Source organism: Pezoporus occidentalis, unplaced genomic scaffold (genome assembly GCF_034315485.1).
Source record: "Pezoporus occidentalis ecotype Australia unplaced genomic scaffold, CSIRO_AGI_Poc_V1 ctg108, whole genome shotgun sequence".
NCBI classification, from domain to species: domain Eukaryota; kingdom Metazoa; phylum Chordata; class Aves; order Psittaciformes; family Psittacidae; genus Pezoporus; species Pezoporus occidentalis.
In genome coordinates, this window is record NW_026912865.1 from 1,914,774 (window position 1) to 1,934,380 (window position 19,607).

At 41.1% G+C, this 19,607-nt stretch overlaps 1 protein-coding gene across 1 annotated transcript; it reads left to right on the plus strand.

Annotated features, from left to right (window-relative positions):
* The first annotated feature begins 2,534 nt into the window (after window positions 1-2,534).
* On the plus strand, window positions 2,535-17,461 carry FAM177A1 (family with sequence similarity 177 member A1). Its single transcript, XM_062623310.1, has 5 exons — window positions 2,535-2,718; window positions 6,780-6,956; window positions 14,150-14,216; window positions 15,801-15,898; window positions 16,706-17,461. Exons 1-5 carry the CDS (start codon window positions 2,632-2,634, stop codon window positions 16,916-16,918), a joined length of 642 nt encoding a protein of 213 aa, XP_062479294.1. The 5' UTR covers window positions 2,535-2,631; the 3' UTR covers window positions 16,919-17,461.
* Window positions 17,462-19,607: the final 2,146 nt, after the last annotated feature.

The window sequence follows — 19,607 nt, forward strand, 5'->3', positions numbered from 1 at the left end:
TGGCCTGTTTCTTCAGTTTTCATAACTGTCCTTTATCAGTATGTAATTGCATGATTTCCTTTGTTTGAGTTGTTTCTAATGGCTGTTTTAGCTCATATTTGGCATTGATACTGTAAGAATGATCCAGTATCTGAAATGTGCTGTTGCTGCTCAGGTATTTTCTTTGAAGCATTTGTAGAAGATGGATGTGCTGTGCTCCGGTTTGTACAAACCTTTCTGCTTAAGAACATTACTGTTCTTCCCCTGTACACAAAGAAGTAACTAAAGCCATATGGGTATGTAGTTCTCAAGCTGAAGATTAATCTTTATACCAGCCTGCCAATTAAGTGGTTCTTTCATTATGGAGATAAGTTCTAATACATACTTAGTATGTAGGGATTCTGTGCTGGTACTGAACTTAAACCAGACCCAGCTAGTTGTATCTGACTCAGTGTATTACCCCAACTCAGCTACAATCTGATTTTAGTTTCCTACAGCATTTTTTCTTTTAATATTCCAGTTTACTGTGTTGATCTCAAAAGGGTGGAATCTACAGGCACACTTGAGAAACTAGGTAGACCAGATGGACCTTGAAATCCAACATACATCTTGGCAAATATGGTAAGATCTTTCAGCCTTATCTTAAGGCAAGGAGATATATTAAGAATTTATTTTAATATACTGGAGAGTGCTTGGGTTGTAAATGGACACCCATCTCTCTTGTTTAGGTAAGAATCAAATGCAGTAATTAAGAGGTGTTCAAATGCAGTGATTAAAACAGGTGTGTCCCTCTGTCAGCCAGTTCTTTGAGGTGGCAGCTAACACAGCTGACAGCGGATAGATTCTATTGGTAGTTATGCTCCTGTGCTAATAAAGCAAGATGTGCAGTAACTTAGTTTATAATGTGGAAGTGTCATATGTGCAATTAGTCGTATGTATGTTCAGTGTATGGGATGCTGAAAAATCTTCAGCTATGCTATTTACCTACAGTGGATCATTTTATGCATAGCATTAGTCTGTAAAAGGACTAGTTAAGTTGGGTCTTAATATTTTAAATACAACAAAAGAATGAAGCCTTTCATGTCACCAGCTTGGCCAGCTGTCCTCAGCTACTTAAGTGTTTTTTACTAAAACTGTTCAGTTCTTTTAATCTTTTTATTTCAGTTCTTGAGCAGTATGAACCAATGTAACACACAAAAGCTATGCAGCAAAGAGTAGTAAATAAATCTGGGTTAGGAATGCATTCTATAGGAGAAACCGGATCGTTAACTTGAATGCTTTTGATGGAGATTAAACATTAATAGGTGTATTGAGGATGAATGGTGAAGCACTGTGCTTCTGGACTGGCTCAGACTGTCCAGTTACCAACAATTAATTTCTATTTGCAATTCATTGCATACATTTAGTCTTTAGTTTCAGCATTTCCAAACTATTACTGCTGCTACCTGACAGGAACCAAACTGTCACTAGTTGTGTGTTGACAAGGGCATTTACTTTAAAGTGTTATATATGAAAATTATTATTTCTAAACTATAGGTTGGAATAAACAGCAGTATATTTCTCTTACCTTAATGTGCCAGGTAGAAACAACTTTGGAGCCTGCTTGGTATGACTGCATAAAGTTACCAAGATTTTTATATATATACATGTGTATGTGTGTATGTCTGTGTGTGTATATATACATGCAGGTTTATGTCAGAGGCATTCAAAAGGAAGAATTCTCCTGTATAGGAGCACCTGTAAAATGCTCTCATAGCTTTATGGGAGAACATTTTAGGGAGCATGGCCGTAATTTCTTTCATGGTTATGGACCCTGCAGAGCACAGTATTTAGAAGAAAATCCTGGAGTTGCAGGAGAACAGAAGCTATTATGGTCTGTATGTTGAGTTATTATTCTGAACTGGTGATCTGTTTGCATGAGCTCAGGAGAGGCAATGTAAAACAGCCAGCAAGTGCCATGAGTAACAACTACCCCAGAACCATTTTCTGGCAGGTTTGATAGCCATCACCAGCGGCAAGGAGGCCTCAGCACAAACAGGAGAGAAAAGGACTCGAGGTCTGTGCTGGAGTAGCTAAGCAAACCAATTGCCTGGCAAACAGTTGTTCTTGCCTGCTGGGAATAAATGTTATTTTTTCACACGGGCACGCCACCAGGGCCCGGGCACCTTTTGGTTTCCCTTTCTTTCTTGTTCTGTGGCTTGGCTTTTAAAATGTGTAAAATGACCATGTACTTAAAGACTTAGGTAGCAACTTGGCTTTTGAGACACACAGAAGAACTCCTAGATCCTGTCAAGTAGCTTTATGTGTTTCTCGGACCATTCTTCTATTATTTTGCACATTTCTACAATGTTGTAGGAGGATGACGTGTATTTCCCCACAACACGCATAGTTTCATCTCTTCACAGAGGGGGTAAGCTTCCTGCTGTGGGTAGATATGGCTGTGCCTGGCAGCCCCATTGCCTCTAGCCTCCCCCCCGGTCTCCAGCTGGGAGCAGAGCGGGCCCCTGGGGGCCCCCCACGCCTCGAGCGCAGGGCGGCTGCAAGCGCCGCCCCGGCGGGCGGTGGTGATGGGTGGTGCCGGCCGGCTGCTCGCCTCCCTGGGCCGCGGCGGGCCCGCTGCCGCCCTCCCCCGGCGCCGCGGCGGGCGGGAGGATGGAGCAGGGGCTGTCCGCCATCACCCTCTACTGCGCGCCCGCCGCCGGCGCCGCGGCTGCTGCCTGCGCCATGGAGCCTGAGCAGGTGAGCGGGGCCAGGGTTGGTGGGGCGGCCTCTCCCCGGACCCTCCCGGCCGGGCCACCCGGGAGAAGGCCGCTTCGGGGAGCGGGCGAGGCCTCTCTGGCCGCGGCGGGCTGGCGGGGGCGCTGGGGCCCGGCCCCGGCCTGACGCTCTCGGGTGTGCAGGAGCGGGGGCCCGGCGGCGGCCGGTTGTCCGCTGTGGCTGGTGGGGTCTGTCCGCGGGGGAGGGAGGTCGGTCTGTCAGCCTGCTCTACAGCTCTCGGTAATGACAGTCGGCACGGCGGGCACGCGTGTCTCCGGTGTCTCTCGTTCACCGGCACATAATGCTTCTTACAAACGAGCCTGATGAATATTAAATTGAGGCAGGTTTCAGCTTCCCTCCGCGCTGCCAAGGTGGAGAAGGCGTTGGAGATGGTCAGGGACACCAGCTCTTAATTAAGTGTAACCTGGTGAGCCGTTCTACCCTGCCCCAGCCTCCGCTATGCACTGCACCTTCACCGATCATGGTGCCTCTCAAAGAATTGTCATTTCTTACAGTCGTCCTGTGGCTCTGTTATTCTCTTACCTTCTTTCATCAACACTTACGCTGTTTAAGGTCAGTTGAAACAAAGGGGTGGAAGGTCAAGCTGTATGAAAAGAAAACAACCAACCAACCCCCCCAAAACCAGATCCCCAAAAAACCCCGAGCCCCAGAATTAACCCAAATGAAATCAGTAAGGCAGTCAAGACAGCATGCATGGGTGGAGATGTTTCTCATTAGCTATTACCAGCCTTCTAGTAAGTAGCACTGTCAGGTCAGCAGATCTGTGCAAATTGAGTTATTCTGAGGGAGCGCGGACATCACAGACTTGGGCATTTCGGGCCATGAGCTCTTGTAAGGATACCCCAGTCTGACAGATTAAAAGATGCTGAAGTGAATAGTCTGTTTTCCCTGTTATTTTTTGCTTTTCTTTTTCCTCTCCTTGATGAAGGTTTGTGTCAGTTGCATCACCTAATACTAGTTATGTGAGCTCTGCTAGCTTACCTGCAGGTGTACTGACACACCCCATCCTTAATCGTCATTTATTTATCTTGGCATTTGGGACGTGGACTGCCGTTCCGTTGTGCTCAGTGTTGTACTTCCTGTCAAAACGTGCCGAGCTCTCTCGCAGTCTCTGTCCAAAGGGTGAGATAAGAGAGTGGTGTAAGGAGGGTGAACAAGGAGCAGCAGTTTCAGATGCTGACTTTCTGACGGGCAAGGTTTGTATGGGTGCTGTAAAGTCAAGAAAAATTTCAAAAGGGACGTCTAAAAGGAAGTTGCTTTACAGCATTCACCAAGCACCTTAAGAGCATAACCTGGTGTGGCAAAAGTGCAAGAATGACTGGCCTTTGTGTCTGATAGCTGCCAGAATAGAAGCCAAAGTAAATACTTCTGCAGCATGAGGTTAAGACAGGGCTGTCTTTCAATATCCATGTGATGCAGTGGAAAGGGAAAAAATGCGTGGAAGAAATGAGGTGGCAACCTGACCGAAGTGTGGACTAGAGGGATGATCTTTGTAACAACTTCTTAAATTGGAAAAGAAGATCAAGTTTGTAAAGGAAGATCGAAAGTGTGAAGCCTCAGACAGGAGATACTGTGTCATTTGTGCTATAAAGTGAGCCTAGCTGACAATTCTAGAGAGTACATCTGTGTTGCCACAGTTTTGGAAAGATAAATACAATTTACCATTGTTGAACTTTCTGCCTGCAGCTGGGAGAGCTGGCTTTTATTGATCATGCATGTAGAAATTAGAAGGACAAATTCTACAGTGATGACTAAAACCCACATCCAGGTTTGTTGATTAGATAACAACCAAAACAACAGCTGATATATGTTGCTTTTATTTGATAATTTAGAACTCTGAACTGGATTACTAAGGAAGTGAGATTCATCATTCCTTGATGAACCTTACTGTCTTGAACAGCTGCATTTGCCTAAAACTTTGCACCTGTACCAGCTGTATGGAGCTGTTTACTGTAGGTAGAGTAAATGGAGTGTGGGATGGGCGTGCAGGGAATTGAAGCCTGCCTTTTCAACTTTAAATGTTATCTACAGGTTTTTTCTAAGTTGAAATATTTGAAGCATTTGGGTTAAATGAGCCAAAATCAGACTGTGCCTTTAGAGGAGCTCTAAGGAGAGGCTCATGTTGCATGCTGTTGTTAATCACAGTAATATCTGTGATGCCATGCTGCAAGTTATAGTGCTCTTCAGCACTGTGACTAAACATGAAAAATGGCATCATTGTGCAATGCCAAGAAAAGAGCGTGAAATGTTCATAAAAGGCTGATTCTGTGGTGCTCTTTGCTCCAAAAAAATACAGAACTGAGTCACAGTAAGTGGTGCCTGCTTTTATAGGAGCAGCAAGGCATGCTCCTTGTGCTGAGGTTGCCTCGCTGTTTTTAGCATTCATATTTTTGCAGCTTTGCTCTTCTGCTCCTGCTATGTTCCCAAGACTGGTATGTAGCAGAGAGAGTACACTGGGCCCCATATAGTCAGTTCTGTCTTTCTACATGAAAATGTAATTCTGCATGAAAAAGGTAATGCTGTTTCAGCTGAACTACCCCATTGAGGACTTGCTGCTTCATTCTGCTCTGCTCTTCCAGGAAAATGCCCAAAATGTACCACAGTAGCTACAGAAATGCTAAGGGAAGCTGAAATGACTTGCAGTTTTGGGAAGCAGTGGTACAAGGGCTAAGGATGATGAATGTGTGCACTCCCTCTCTGCTTTGTAGAGCTGGGCACATGATCTTTACCTTCCCTCCCTCTTCTCTATGGGCACGGGAAAAATCTGTGCCTGGAATGAAGGAAGCCGTTCTGCTCCCCACAGCCCCCTTCTGTCCCACTGGCTTTCCCAGCTAACCAAGCCTGTTTGTGTTGCACAGCTGATTCATGTAATCTAGTGTAAGAGATGGGAATGGTGATGCTGCACTTGCAAAAATTAAGGGATGTCTTATGTGATAAAATATATATTCTCATTAATAATTTTGGATTGTAACCTGTGGAGACTGTGAAGTTTGCATAGGCAATTGCCATTTGAAAAATGGAATGTGCCCCTTTTGTGCAACCTGAATTCTATGTACACATACACACATCTCACTCCTTATGATACGGTTTCCAATTATAGGAGCTCGTGCATATTTAAAAACCTTCACGGTATATTAAAAACATGTGCTTGGCATTTCTGGCCTCTGTGTCCTTCTCTGCATGACAGAAGTGTTTTCAGAGGGGTTTTATGCATTTGATGCAGTAGTGTCTGAAAGCACTATAAGGTGAAGGCTCGTTTCGATAGCTACAGCACAAAAGCTTCCTTACATTCTCTGGCTGCAGGAGTTACTAACATAAAGAATTATTGATTGGCCTTTGAACTAGAAGTATATTGTTTTTAATGCTTGTGGCCCAAAGACTGCATTGTAGTATTCAGCAGCTGGAAGAACAAAACCAGACATTGTACTTCTCTTTTTATATGTCCTTAGCCACAAAACTGCGTGTTGTTCTTTTAGTATGGTCCCGTGTACTAATTGTGATTGCCGATGAAAGCCCAAAGAAGCAGATTCCTTGATGCATCTTTTTAAAGCTTGAACCTGGCTGCTTCATTATCCTCATTCAATTCCAGTGCTAGAGGTGTCTGCCTAAGCTTGCAAAAAGATGGCTACAGCTTATGAATTGCTTGATTAATTTCACTAGGTATTCCAAAGCCAAGGATAGATTTAAATGTAACACTTAGGTGTTCAGTAAAATATTTAAAGTGTCCTGCTAAGAAAGTCCTGCATAACACAGTGCTCTTCCAGAACAGTTGTTTTTGATACCCCCTGTCCATGCTGAAGTGAAAGCACTTACCTCCTGGTTATTTTAACAATGAGATCAGTTTTTATGTATGTGCAAACAGTAATGTTTCCATCTTTTACCTGCAGCCAAGCTCTTGCAAATGTCCACTGTATACACTAATCATTCTAAAATAATGTAAATATCTAAGTTTTTTAAGGGTGAACTTTTCCAGTTCCAGAAGTACGTACCTGATATAATGATTCTTTTTTTCTTCATTATAGCAACTTACAAATGGAGATAGAGGCTTTGAGAACGTGGAGCTGGGTGTCATAGGAAAGAAGAAGAAAATTCCAAGGAGGGTTATTCATTTTGCAAGTGGAGAAACAATGGAAGAATATAGCACAGATGAAGAGGAAGATGAACAAGAGAAAAAAGACCTGTTGCCACCTGTAGATCCTGTAGGTATTTTACTTGATAAATTGCTACTTCTGGTTTACTGGGTAACTGCCCACATTTCATACTTTAATTTTTGTGACACAAATCTGGTGTACTATTAAACATTCCCTTAATTTGATTGGCTCTAGGCACTGAGAAGTCTGTGAGAAATATTCCTGAGAAGTTTTGTCTTGGAGTTGCCCTGCACTAAAGTAGCCATGCTACTTGGAAGTGGGTTTAATTTCTTCACGGTTCTAGACTGTCCTCTCCAGCATGTCTTCCTCTCATAATATTTGAGTGGTGTCTCCTTGATTTGTACTGTTGTCTAAAAAATGGGCAGGGAGGGCAGTTGTTTCCTTACGTTTGGTGACAGTGGAGAGCTGAACCTCTCCGTGTTATGATGTTACCATACTGGCAATTAGATATAATTAAAAGTGTTAAAAGGGAAAGAAATAGATGACTTACAGAAATAAAGGAAAACTGGTCTAATTCATGATGTATCAAGAACAGCTTTTAGAACATCTGCCTAGTCTGTGTATGTAATTTTCATCTGCCTTCTAAGCTGTTAAGGTGTTGCTCAACCTGTGAATGGAGGAGTCTCCATTTATTGGTCTGAATTCAGGTGAGGTTTTGACAGGTAAAGCTGTCTCCAGTAGTGTGTATTACAGCTGCTGAAATACATTTTCCTGTTTGTCAATGATTCTGGATCTATGCTTAGAGGTAAAATGAAATATATAATGTTTTATTCTGCTTGTGTGTCTGACGATCTGTTCTGTCGTGATACTGTATCTGCGAAGCTCTCAGCCATGTGTGCCAGCTTTGGCAGCAGCAGTTCTCTGCCCTCTGGCAGCCGGTCCCAGAGATGATCTGCATCCTTCTCTTCATCTGTGCACATCCCTAGTCTCATGTTTCTTTTATGGCACCCCCACAAACTGGTGTCCCAAACTTCTTAAGTTTGCAAACTTTTTTACCCTCCTGCAACAATGCTTACCGCAGTGAATTGGGTCTGCAGTCCTACTCCCTGCCTGCTGGTGGGGCTCCCTTCCTGTCCCTCTCTGGGCCTTTTTGCCTGTACTGAGATAGAGGCTGGATCCTTTCTGATGTGCTGGAGTGTGGTCAGGCAGCTGTGAGTCATTCCTTTGTGCAGTGGCTAGTCCTGCCTGCTTGCATGCTGGAAGCAGATGCCAGCATGGAGCTGCTTGTTTCGATGCTTCTGATAAGAGTCTTTGCATGCACCAAAACCAGTACCCTGCTATCTGCTTCATATTGCTGTTGAAGTAACTTCTGCATCATCAGTTTAGAATCCATAATTAAGAAATGTGGTTGAAGCTCTCTGTTTAATATACAGTAGTTGGCCCTGTATTTATTTATATGTATATCCATCCTGGGAGAGCGTGGCTTTGTTGAAGGAACTGCAGTGAAGAGTTTGACTTTCTGCTGATTCTCTTTTGAAGAAGTGGGGAACAGTAAGGAGTTTGCTTTAGGAAGGACTGTCAATCAGTTCCTCTGTTTTTCCTTTCTGTAAAATGAATTTATCTGAAAGACAGGAGAAAAAAAAGCCCAAAAAGTGGTTTGAGGGCTGACCTGCAGTGAGACTGGGAATTCAGCTGGGATTGGGGTTGGTAGTGATTCATGGGTGAAGCTGTGCATTTCATCTTGGAGGGACTGATGGCCTGTTTCTTGCTAGGCAGTTCTGGTGTACAATAAAGAGTAATATTAGCCTGGGAGCAGGTAGGATATTATCAGTATAAAGTACACCTGAAGTTTATAGTCTGAAAATAAATGTTCAATAAATACTTTAGCTATAGTCTGAAAATAAATATTCAAAACCAGTGGCTAGATGTTAAGGTGCCTTGCTGGGTGTTGGGTTTGTTTTTCTTTTCCTCCCTAAGGACCTACTCCAAGAAGTGCAAGTACTGTGAAACTTACTGAATATCATGGTAATGTCCAGGTATCTTCAAGGCCAGGTCTGTTCCCCACTATGCAGGTCATGTCAGATATCCATGGGTATGTATGAGATTTTTTTTTTTCCGCAACTATGATTGGCAGGGGACCAGATCTGTGTAATTTTTTGTGCAGTTTCCTCTGCAGAGTTCCCTGAAGAGTTTCCTCTGAAGAGTTTCACTGTGGTGCAGTGGTGGGAGGCTCACAAGCCTGGGCTTACATGTTGTGAGGCAAGAGACGTGCTGTACAAATGGACACTTAACTGAAGAGCCCTCAAACATGCACAGCAGCCAGGAATGCTCTGTGACCCTTCTCCTGCTTACCTAATAAGGATTTTTGGTTTTTTATTCAGAATACTAAGGAGTACATTGTATGGCACAGTTAAGATTGCTTTATTCTCCTCTTATAGTTTATGAAATCCTTAATTTTATTATGCTTTTTAATAAAAGGACCCCCAAACCCAGAATAGTTTATTGTGGAGCACAGTATGCCTTACATGTATTGCTTTGTACCCTGACAGAATAAACTTGATTAGACCAAGGGTTGCATTAAGTGAAGTTTGCCTTATCTGCTGCCTGCTTCATGTATCCCAGCTGAGCCACTTAATGAAGAAATGTTAGTCCAAGCTGAGCTTTGACATTTTAGCGAACTGCTGCCTTAAAAATGTTCTTATGGTAGGATTTCTATAAAAGCAATTAAACAATCAGTTTGCTGAGACCAGCATGTCTAAAACTTGTTATCTCAGTTGGGACACGAAAAAGTATGTTGCAAGTAATAGCTTTTTTTGGTCCAATTTATTTTTAGAAAATGCTCATTTAATGTTTTGAATAGAAACTTTGTATCATGAAATTTCAGAGCTCAGCTGGTATTGGCATCCTGGCAGCTTCTGATGACTGTAAGGGAAACAAATATTTTGCCACATTGTAAAGAATATCTTCAGTAAGTACCTTGGTTTAATTGTGTTTCAGAGCTAAGCAGACGATGATGCCTTTCTTAGTAAGCAAAATAACATGTATGTATCCTGGTAATATGATAACCAAAGCAGTGTGATGGACTGCTGCCCCTCAGAACAAAACAAGTTCTCAGAAAGTAGTAGGTCTTAAATTTTGCTTTGAAACAATGATTCTGGTGCTTGTTGTATAGGTGAGCACTGAGTTCAGGAAGATTCTTGGACTGGAGTATCCATTCTGTTGTTTTGGTTTATCTTTTTTTTTTATTTTTTTTTTTTAAGAGTGAGTTGAATCTAGAACACATGGTATGCTTAATACATTTTTACCTGGGTTTTGTAGATAATAGCACTCGGTATTATCTGAGTGTTCTCAAAGTTTAAATGTTTTAATAACATAAATGCTTTAGTAACATAAATACTTTAATTTTAACTGAGTCTTCTGTTCTAAAATTTAGATGCTTACACATTATACACAAATCTCTTTTTGCTTCTGTTCACCAAAACTTTATTTTGTAGTAATCAAATTTCTCTAACCTGTTCTAGAAGATGCTCTTTCTGTTCATCTCTGGAGTGTGACTTGCTATAAACTCTTTGTTTCATTCACTTATTACATGAGTAGGCAGAAAGTGGAATAAGTCTTTGCAGAGCGACTGGAAGCAATGTAGCTGTTGGTGATAACCTTAAAATTCATCCCGAGTACACCTCTGCAACAGAGCTCCAGAAGAGATTTAATTTTATTGACCTTCAGTGCTCAGAAAGATTGAATCACATTCTTGAAGGAAGATTATCTTGATGTCCTGTAGTTAAAAGGAGCTTAACTTCAAATAGCAAAAAGCCTTCTCTTGAGGACTGTCTAACTCTAATTTTCTTTTAAGAATTTGTGGATGAGAGACAAACATAGTCACTGGCCAGGTACTAGCAACTTGTGATATAGTAGGAGCTTTTTGATGAAGGATGGTGTGTGTTCCAGATCTTGGTTTAATTGGCTTGTGTTAGATGCCACAGTTTTACACGGTGCGTATGCTGAAGGACCTGTTATAGCAATGATCACTCAATAACTAAACTGATTTAAAAAGCATCTTGGCACAGTAAACAATGGAAAAGTATCTATTTGGTGACACATTAACTCTTAAATACAGGATTTGATTTTTCTTGACTCGGAAAATTATTCTTTTCCTCATTTTGTCATTTCTCTGCAAAAAGAAACCCTACGTTCTTTGGAAAGTTCAGGTGTTACTAGGGACTGAAATCTGGCAGAAATAAATATAGATGTGGATTGTTTGGGAACATGGAGCGCTTGGAAGTTCAAGGAAGTGGGTGTTTGCTCCCTTCAGCAGCCCCATATTAGGAAACAAAATCATGTTTAGTTGTTGAACCAGAGCACTCTTGGTTTTATCAATGGTCGAATCCATTCTGTTCATTCCTACTTAAAATGCAGTAGTTGGATTAAAATTGTATGTTGAGAATTTTTGCAGTTTAAAAAACAGTTGTCATAACCATTGTGTTTTTAATTTTAGACAACAAGGTAAAGTCAGGATAGCTCAATAGTATAATCAGGCATTGTAAAAATGAATACTGAAGAGACTGATGGCAGGAAAAATACTGTGCCCTTACAATGAACCAGTGTCCTGTGTTCCATACTGCTGTTCCTTGTTTCCAGCCAAGAAATACAGTATTACAGTGTCCTTGCATTGATTAAAGACTGAATGTTAAGGCTTCTCTGGCCAAAGGAGGTTGACATACAGGATCTGGGTATGTGGTTCCTACTGAATGCTAATAGGGTCTGACTTGGGTACTGTTTTCCAGTATCACTCAGTGTATTAAAGCTACTTCATACTGAGCTGTTGCCTAACAGTCCTGTTCATATAACCTGAACCGTTCTGCTTTTCTCCAGTACCTCTCCTTGCCCCACATTCACCATTCCTGCTTTGATCCCCAAGGTGCTCTGGGAAACCACCCAAGCTTGCACTGAGGAAGTAAGGAGGAAGGAGGGAAATACTTCTTGGATGTGTTCCTTTGTTCCTGGTTGTTCTTGCCATCTTTCCCCTGCTGAATTTGTGTGTAGTAGCTTCTCTTAGGGTTTTGTATTGCCTTTTGAGACCCCCAAAAGAATGCTCCTTTTTTAAACTGAGGGGACTGGCAAATCCTTTCATCGTGGGGGTGAAAAAGTCTCCGGTTGGGCTTTGTCAGAAAGCAGAGATTTCCATGAAGCTGAATTTAGAAGTGTTCCTAACATACCAAACTGTTATTTAATTGTCTGGGGCGGGGGGGGGGGGGAGAGCAGGAATAGATGGAGCCTCTGTGTCTGCCGAACCTCTGGTGATCGCTGCATTTGTGTTACACCACAAACACCCTAGAATGTTCTGAGCTACTTCTGTCACATTGCAGTTCAGCTTGCTTTTTCACTCTTAAATGTCTTGTAGCTACTTGCTCACAGTGGCACAGCAAGGCCCCTGTTTGTCCTGTGCACTGTGTGAATGTTTTTTAACCTTGTTCACCTCATTAGGAAGGATTGTACAGAGCCACCTTAGTGTCATTATTTGCACCTGTGGCAACAAGCTTTTACAGCACTTTCCTTGACTTCTTCAACTGAGCAAACTCCAAAATGATTGTTGTTAGCCTGTCTGCCAACTGAGCGTGTAATCCACAAGCTGGAGGTGCTTTTGTGCAGGCAGGATAGCAGCTGGGTTTCCTTACTTTCACCTTGGCAGGACATTTTCCATTCCCACTGCCAAAACTATATAACTTCTGGCGTTTTTCAGCCTTGCCCAACTTGAGTTTCTGGCTTGACAGACAGTTTCTTGCGGCACTGATTTTAGAGGCTATGCTTGGAAAGCACTAAAGCCAAGTAGCTTGTGTATGGGCATACTGAAGGTGTATCAACTAGTCTCTGTAGCTGTATTATTTACAGTAATATTGGTGTCCTGTACAGATATCTATCAAATAAGATTACTGAAAATGGTTACTATCAGACAGTTTTTAGCAACAAGTTATAAATACATATGCAACTGAGTGGAGCTAATGGGTTTCATTTAGTAAAAGCTGACACTTTGAATTGCTACTTTCCACAAGGAAAGTACCTCTATAGAGATCCTTATTGAGGGGAAATACATAACAAAGAGCTTTCCTGAATCTCTTTGAAGACTGTTAACTATAAACATGTTGTAAGTTCACTGTGAAATTTGAGTTTGCCTTTTCACAAAGTGAAGACCCACAGCTTTTTCCCTGATAGTTTGGAATCTGTTTTGCCCCTTCTCCTTTTTATTACGTGGCTTGTTTTATTTTTATTTAAGATATACAGCCTCTTTCCTCAGTGAAGAGGATAGTCTATGTATGGCCATTAATGTCTAAATCTTTAAGTTCCTGTGTGTAAGTACCCCAATCTGCCTGGATACTGCAGCAGTTCCTCTCTGGCTGTGAGTTCACCATAGCTGTGCAAAGGGCAGGTCCTTCTCCTTGTCTTCCCAGCCTGTCCTTCCTAAAGAGTCTCTATCCCTCCACTGCACTGCACTCCAGTGATGTGAGCCATCCACTGCATCTCCGGGGTCTCAACGAGATCCTACTGCTGCAGCTCTCTACACACTACCACACACTGTGTTTAGCCCCATGCTGTGTGCCTCAGTGTGCAGGCACTTCAGAGAGACTTCCTTGCTTACATGCAAATGCTTGAGGTGACGCTACTGAAGTCCTGTTTTGTTCATTTTGTGTTCCTCTTGTTCACATCACCGCAGGTGCTTTGCCTGTCAGCCTGTCCATTGCTCCCTTAGAGGGATGCTGTAACTGTCTCTCTCCCTCATGCTTCCTGGTTTTGTCCTTCAGTCAATTCCGAACGGTAATTCCAAATGGTAATTCATATCTGCTTGTAAATACTTGGAAGCAGCCTCTTGCTCAGGGGCCACTTTGAAGGTTTGGTTGTAAATAGTATTTGCAGTTCTCTTATTACTGTAGTAAGGGGCTGTTTGATTAACCCACTTCTGTTCTTGGCCTGATGAAATTCAGAACATTATGGAAAGGTCTTTCTAGTTATAGGAGTTACCTTGGGATTGAGTTGGATGTTTGTCATTTCCTAATCTAGGACTGGAAAACAAAAACCAGTGAAGCAGATTTTCCCTGATGTAAACTGTGGTTATATTTATATCTTATGTTGACACTTTGCTTCATGTATGTCTGGTATAGACTTATTTTAAATCGAAAATACTGTGGTAGCTGGCAAACAGGAAACACTGCAGATTTTTCTTCTCAATCTGTTTGAGCTTTTGCATGTATTACCATGTGCCATGAACATATAGTGATCATGTATTCATACTACTCATGTTCTTACAGACAACACTCACGTGGGGACCGTACTTGTGGTTTCACATGCTGCGAGTTGCCACATCAACCTTATCAGGTATTGCTTTATTTAATTCTGGGGTAAACTACCAATGGAATATTGGAAGTTGCATTGACAGACTGTAAATCATCTTTGTGAGTTACGAACCTGTATTTTGCTTTGAAACAACAACTCCTGAATGGAAGAACAAACGGAAAATACCCTTTTGTTTTCCCCCTTTTTCTCCATATGTAGATAGGGTGGTGTTGGCAAGGGAGCGTATCAGCTTTCTATTAGGTTTTGTATGGAATTGTTTCGTGTGGTGTTACCTGAAAAGAATGCTGCTTGGGGTAATTAAACTGACCATTTTTATGAAGAAGACAACTAGAAATTACCCCAAGAACACATCTAGTCATGGTGCTTTACACAGGCTTCTGAGGTTACAAAATAAACAAAAATAAGGCTATTGTTAGGCGTCTTAAGCTCACTGCAGTTTATTTGACCTGTGGACCTCATAAAATGTTGTGACATTTTAAAAATCCTTGTCCTAGTTTGTGTTCTTCCCAAGGTGTAAAGTATATTTATTGCTGGGTTTTCTTTGACAAATGTTGTGGAGTTTCTGTCATTGTAGACCTAATTTTGAGTATTTTTAAAAACTACTGGCAGTTTGTTCTGTTAATTAACCTATCCTTACTTCTAGAAACTTTTTATCTTGTATACAGTGTAATTCTGTTGTTTGTCCACCTGTTCTTCATACACAGAGGTAGATACGGCTTTCCTTTTTTTCAGATGTCTGTTATGAAGGTTAGCACTTCCTTCTTCCCACTTCAGTTTTGCCTCTTACATTTGTAATTTGAACTGGTCTTTTGCGCAGAGCTCTGGATGCCAGGAAATCCATAAAATGAGTTATTGTGAACATTCACTGAGGCAGTCAATTGCTAACTTCTAACTTGTTTTCCCTAAAGGTGACTAAGTCATTTGCATTCTCAGGGCAGATTTGCAATTTGAAGTGCAAGATATTTGACTTCTTGCTTGCCTTTACTCAAGAACCAGTGCTGTAGCTGTCATTGTGGTAAAGAGACTGACTGTCACAAGCTCTCGTGTTCCATACTTTTGTGAGCTACTTGCTTCAGCAAAGTAGCGCTGCATGTAGCCTCCAGCTTGGAAATGGAAACAGCTGAAACCTAAGTATTTCATTAATCCATTAATATGCAACATAGAACATTGTTAAAACTGATAGTGTACGCATGTTTCAATAAATAACTCTCTAGTTTGCTGATACCATTAGACTCAAGTGCAATTATGGTTGGTAGCCATGTAGTTTTTAACTGAAAAATACTCAGTTAAAATTCAGTTAAAATTGTCCTTTAGCAAAAGAAACCTAGATCCAAAGCTGAAACTTGTAAAATTCAAACAACCAGCACCACCATTCACTGATTTCCGTGTCCTCCTTTTGTTCATTCTTTATCTTAAAGAACTGTTACTCATATATTAAGCTAATAATGACATGTAAGTCGATCAGCGTAACAGTGGTTTTGTCTTTCGAGTGAAGTAATACAATGGAAAACCTTTCAGGAAAGATGACTACACCTTTTAAAATAAACCTGTGTTTAAGAATTCTCTTCTAGACACTAATCATATGTAAACCTCTCAATTTTTTAGTGTGTGATTTCCTTGGGGAAAAGATTGCATCTGTTTTGGGGATAAGCACACCAAAATACCAATATGCCATTGATGAGTATTACCGAATGAAGAGAGAGGTATGTGATGGGGTTCTTGTACTCCTTTTCTCCCAGCTTGCCTCCCCTGGTATTTTAAAACATTGGTATTCCAGCATTAAAATGAAATTTGAAAACCTCTGTTTCTACTTACCTTCAGTTTCCATTTGACACATGATTAATGCTTGCTTATCGTCAGCCTTTTCCCACAAGCTCCTCAGTCTCAGAACTGGCTGGGTCCTGACCACTGCTCCATTTGTTCCTCTTACACAATGCATTTTCAAGTCAACAGTGTGAGGAAGCTGGGACAGAGCAGTTGCTGGACACTGTAAAGAGGCAGCTGCCAGGAATGTACCTTTCAACTCTAGAACTTGTTCAATGAAGTGTCACGGGTAAATTGAACATGCTGTTACCATTTGTTTTGGAAATGACTGATAGGAAGCCAGTGCTTTATGCAAAAAAAAACCCTAACCCAACAATTAATAATCTTAATTTGCAAGAGATGGGAAACATCTTTACTCCTTAGTTTTTATTTTTGATAGCTCTTTAGTAGTAAGAGTCGAAAAAGCTTTAGAGCAGGTAGTGAAATATCATTATTGCTATTGACTTAAAAACTGCTTATCTGGATATGTGACTTTCTTGTGTTTAGCATAACTTAATCCTCACTTTTTCCCATGTTTTTTATTTTTTTTTTTAATGGGAATTCTGGAATATACCTTATCATGAGCTGATGACCAATGGAACAAATGTCCTTGCCTTATAACAGGAACTGCTATGCTGTCATGGAAAAGCCTTACAGTGGGTGTAAGAGGTAAATAGTAGGTTATGAATCTGGTTATCCATTTTTAGGAGGAAGAGGAGGAACAGGAAAACAAGATGTCAGACGAAGCAGAAAGACGGCTCCAGGAACAGCAGAACAAGCCACAGGCTGAAGCTCCTGTCCAGACAGACCAGCCTGAAGCAACAGCATGCACTTCATTCGTGAATGTAAACTTTGAACATGAGGGAGATTGCCAGTCCATTGGGGAAGATAAACAGGATGCGGTTCCTGTCCCTCCTTAAGTGTAAAGTCCTGTATGATGTAAGAAGTGTCAGGTGTCACGCTCTGACTATAAGAAGCAGGAAAAATAGGATGATACTTGTTCAGTGAAATACAACTTCTAGCATTCTTATTGATCAGGAGAGAGCTTGGTGATGTCTGTTCAGTCTGTCTGCCTAAGGAAGGCTGAGGCATCCTGCTGAACTGGCACTTCAGATAAAATGAAAATTGCACTAGAAACATTTGGTCTACAATTGAATGTGTAAGCTAATTTCTGTGTAAAGCAGGTAAAAATGTCTTTCCCAAATTCCCTGAATTGCTGTGTCTCTTACACCTGTGGATTGCAGATGCAGGCTGTTTCCTACTTCTAAACACCTATTTCTGATTTGCACATTGTTTGCAACTCAGCTCTCTATGAACAGATTAATAGGAATCAATATTCTGTAACTCACAAGTCATTATAATAGTGTCTGTTTTCCCCTATTTATTGTCACTGTATGCATGTTGTTTGGTTTCTTTTTCCTGTTGTTTCACACAAGAGATAATGTTGCATTTAATGTTAATTAGATTTAAGGGTCCACTGAATTTTTATTTTAAAGAACAACTTTAAAGGAGGGTATAAATATCTTTAAGGACTTATTTAACAAGTACCAGCATTCTTGGAGGCCCATAGTGTTCAGCTGTTCCATGCAGTGCTCTAGCAAAGTACAGAAAACTAGCATCTGTGTAGGATGTTCTCACTCGAAGTCCAAGAATTAAGAGATCCACCTGCTTTAATAGTTCACATGCTCTGAATGGTGCAGAGAAGTAAACTAACATCTTGCTAAATGATACTGAATCCACAGGACACTGTACAGAACCAATCAAGAACTTTTTCACACATAAATTACCAGAGTCAGTGTACTTAATTAACCTGGACTGTTAGTTTAATGTTGAATTACAGTAAGGGACATGCCATTGCAGATGTTCCCCTCCCCACAATACATAAATAACTAGAAATCCCAAAACCAAACTTGCGATTCCTCCTTTTTCTTAAATAAACAAAACACTTGTTGCAATACTGCAACAACAGAGATTATTAGCTAAGTGAAACACAGATGGCTCCAGGGCTTTTAAGTAGCCCAGATGCCAGTGAAGTCTGTTTTACTGCAGTCACCCTCATTCTACATGCAGCCTGTGAAAGGAGAATGGTTAACTTTGTGACAATCAGATGTCAGTGCCCCAGTCAGTTTTATTCTATAGTCATTTTAGATCAAGAGGCAGAAAACCTGCACCAGTTACCATGTGAAACAGTACTTCTAAAAAAAAAAGTCTCCACTGAAATTGTGTTGGGTATTGCTGTATGTCCCTGGTTCCACTACCAACTAACTGAGAAACCTGATGTAACATCAGAGGTCACGTAACTTGGCTGTTAGTTTCCAGGGTTCAGTTATGTATTTCAGACAACCTCTGCCGCAACTAGTGTCCTGTAAAGCACAAATCCTTTCTCCTCTCATCTGCCCATAGAATTCCAGCACTACCAGAAAATCTTCTGAAGAGGATTCAGTCATCAGCTCCATGACATCTGTTTTGATACCCTCTTCTTTGCCTCCTCCTTTAATTGTAAGATAGAGGGTGCTGACAGCTGTATAAAATCATTCCCTAGCCTGAACAGCTGCAGGGGAGAGCTTAGTTCAACACCTGGGGAATACACAGAATAACCATGTGTTGGGAGTTCTTACACCATTACAAATGATAGAAAGCCTCAAACAGCTTAGTTCAGCACTTGGGGAATACACAGAATAACCATGTGTTGGGAGTTCTTACACCATTACAGATAGAAAGCCTCACACAGCTCAAGAGTAAAGCTGAAGGATGCTTTGCTTTTCTGCCAAGGAATTTGTATCAGTAGCATTGGCTGTCCTCCCCCACCACACTATCTCTTGTCTCAGAAATGCTGTCACTGCCTTGGGTTTAAACTTCTCTGTATAAAATACTGTATTACTCACTGTGCCTTAACTTAATCCTTCCTTCAGTTTTTTTTGCAAAATGTATGAAAGTGGTTACTTTCATAATGGTTTAATTTTCCTGTAAATGCATTAATTGGTTATTTTATATTTAATATAATTTTTGAACTGGAAGTTGGCTATGGGTTTTCTTAAAAAACTGTGCGGTCTGTGCAACTTCATGCCTGCATGCAGGTGCATGTGCTGTTCAGTTTTTTCATCTTCACGGAGTCACACATCCTTCTGAAATTCAAATAACACAGTAAGTACCCACACCCCTGCCTTACAGTCTCATGTAGCACTTGGTAACATACTTGATGTATGTTCAGCACATTCATCACTAGTGTGAGGTATGCTCAGCACTATACCTCACACTAATAAATAACGCTACTACCTCATGGTAATAACTATTGTACTATTGTGATTTTATCTGAAAGTTGAAACATTTCTACGTCTTTGTTAAATTCACTACTTTACTGCTGTAGCTCAGCTGTGTAATTAAGTTTAATTACATAATGTACTTGCACAGGAGGTTATATTGGTGAAAGATTTTAGACAGTTGCTTGGATTACCTATATATAAAGCTAGTGCAGTTTTGTTAATGAACCTCCTGAGAACTGGGCAACCATTCAGGCAGTTCAATAATTATTTACTTATCGTTTCTGTTAGACACTTAAAGCTGGACACATATGGAAGAAAGAGGCCTAAACTTTACCTCATACTGAAG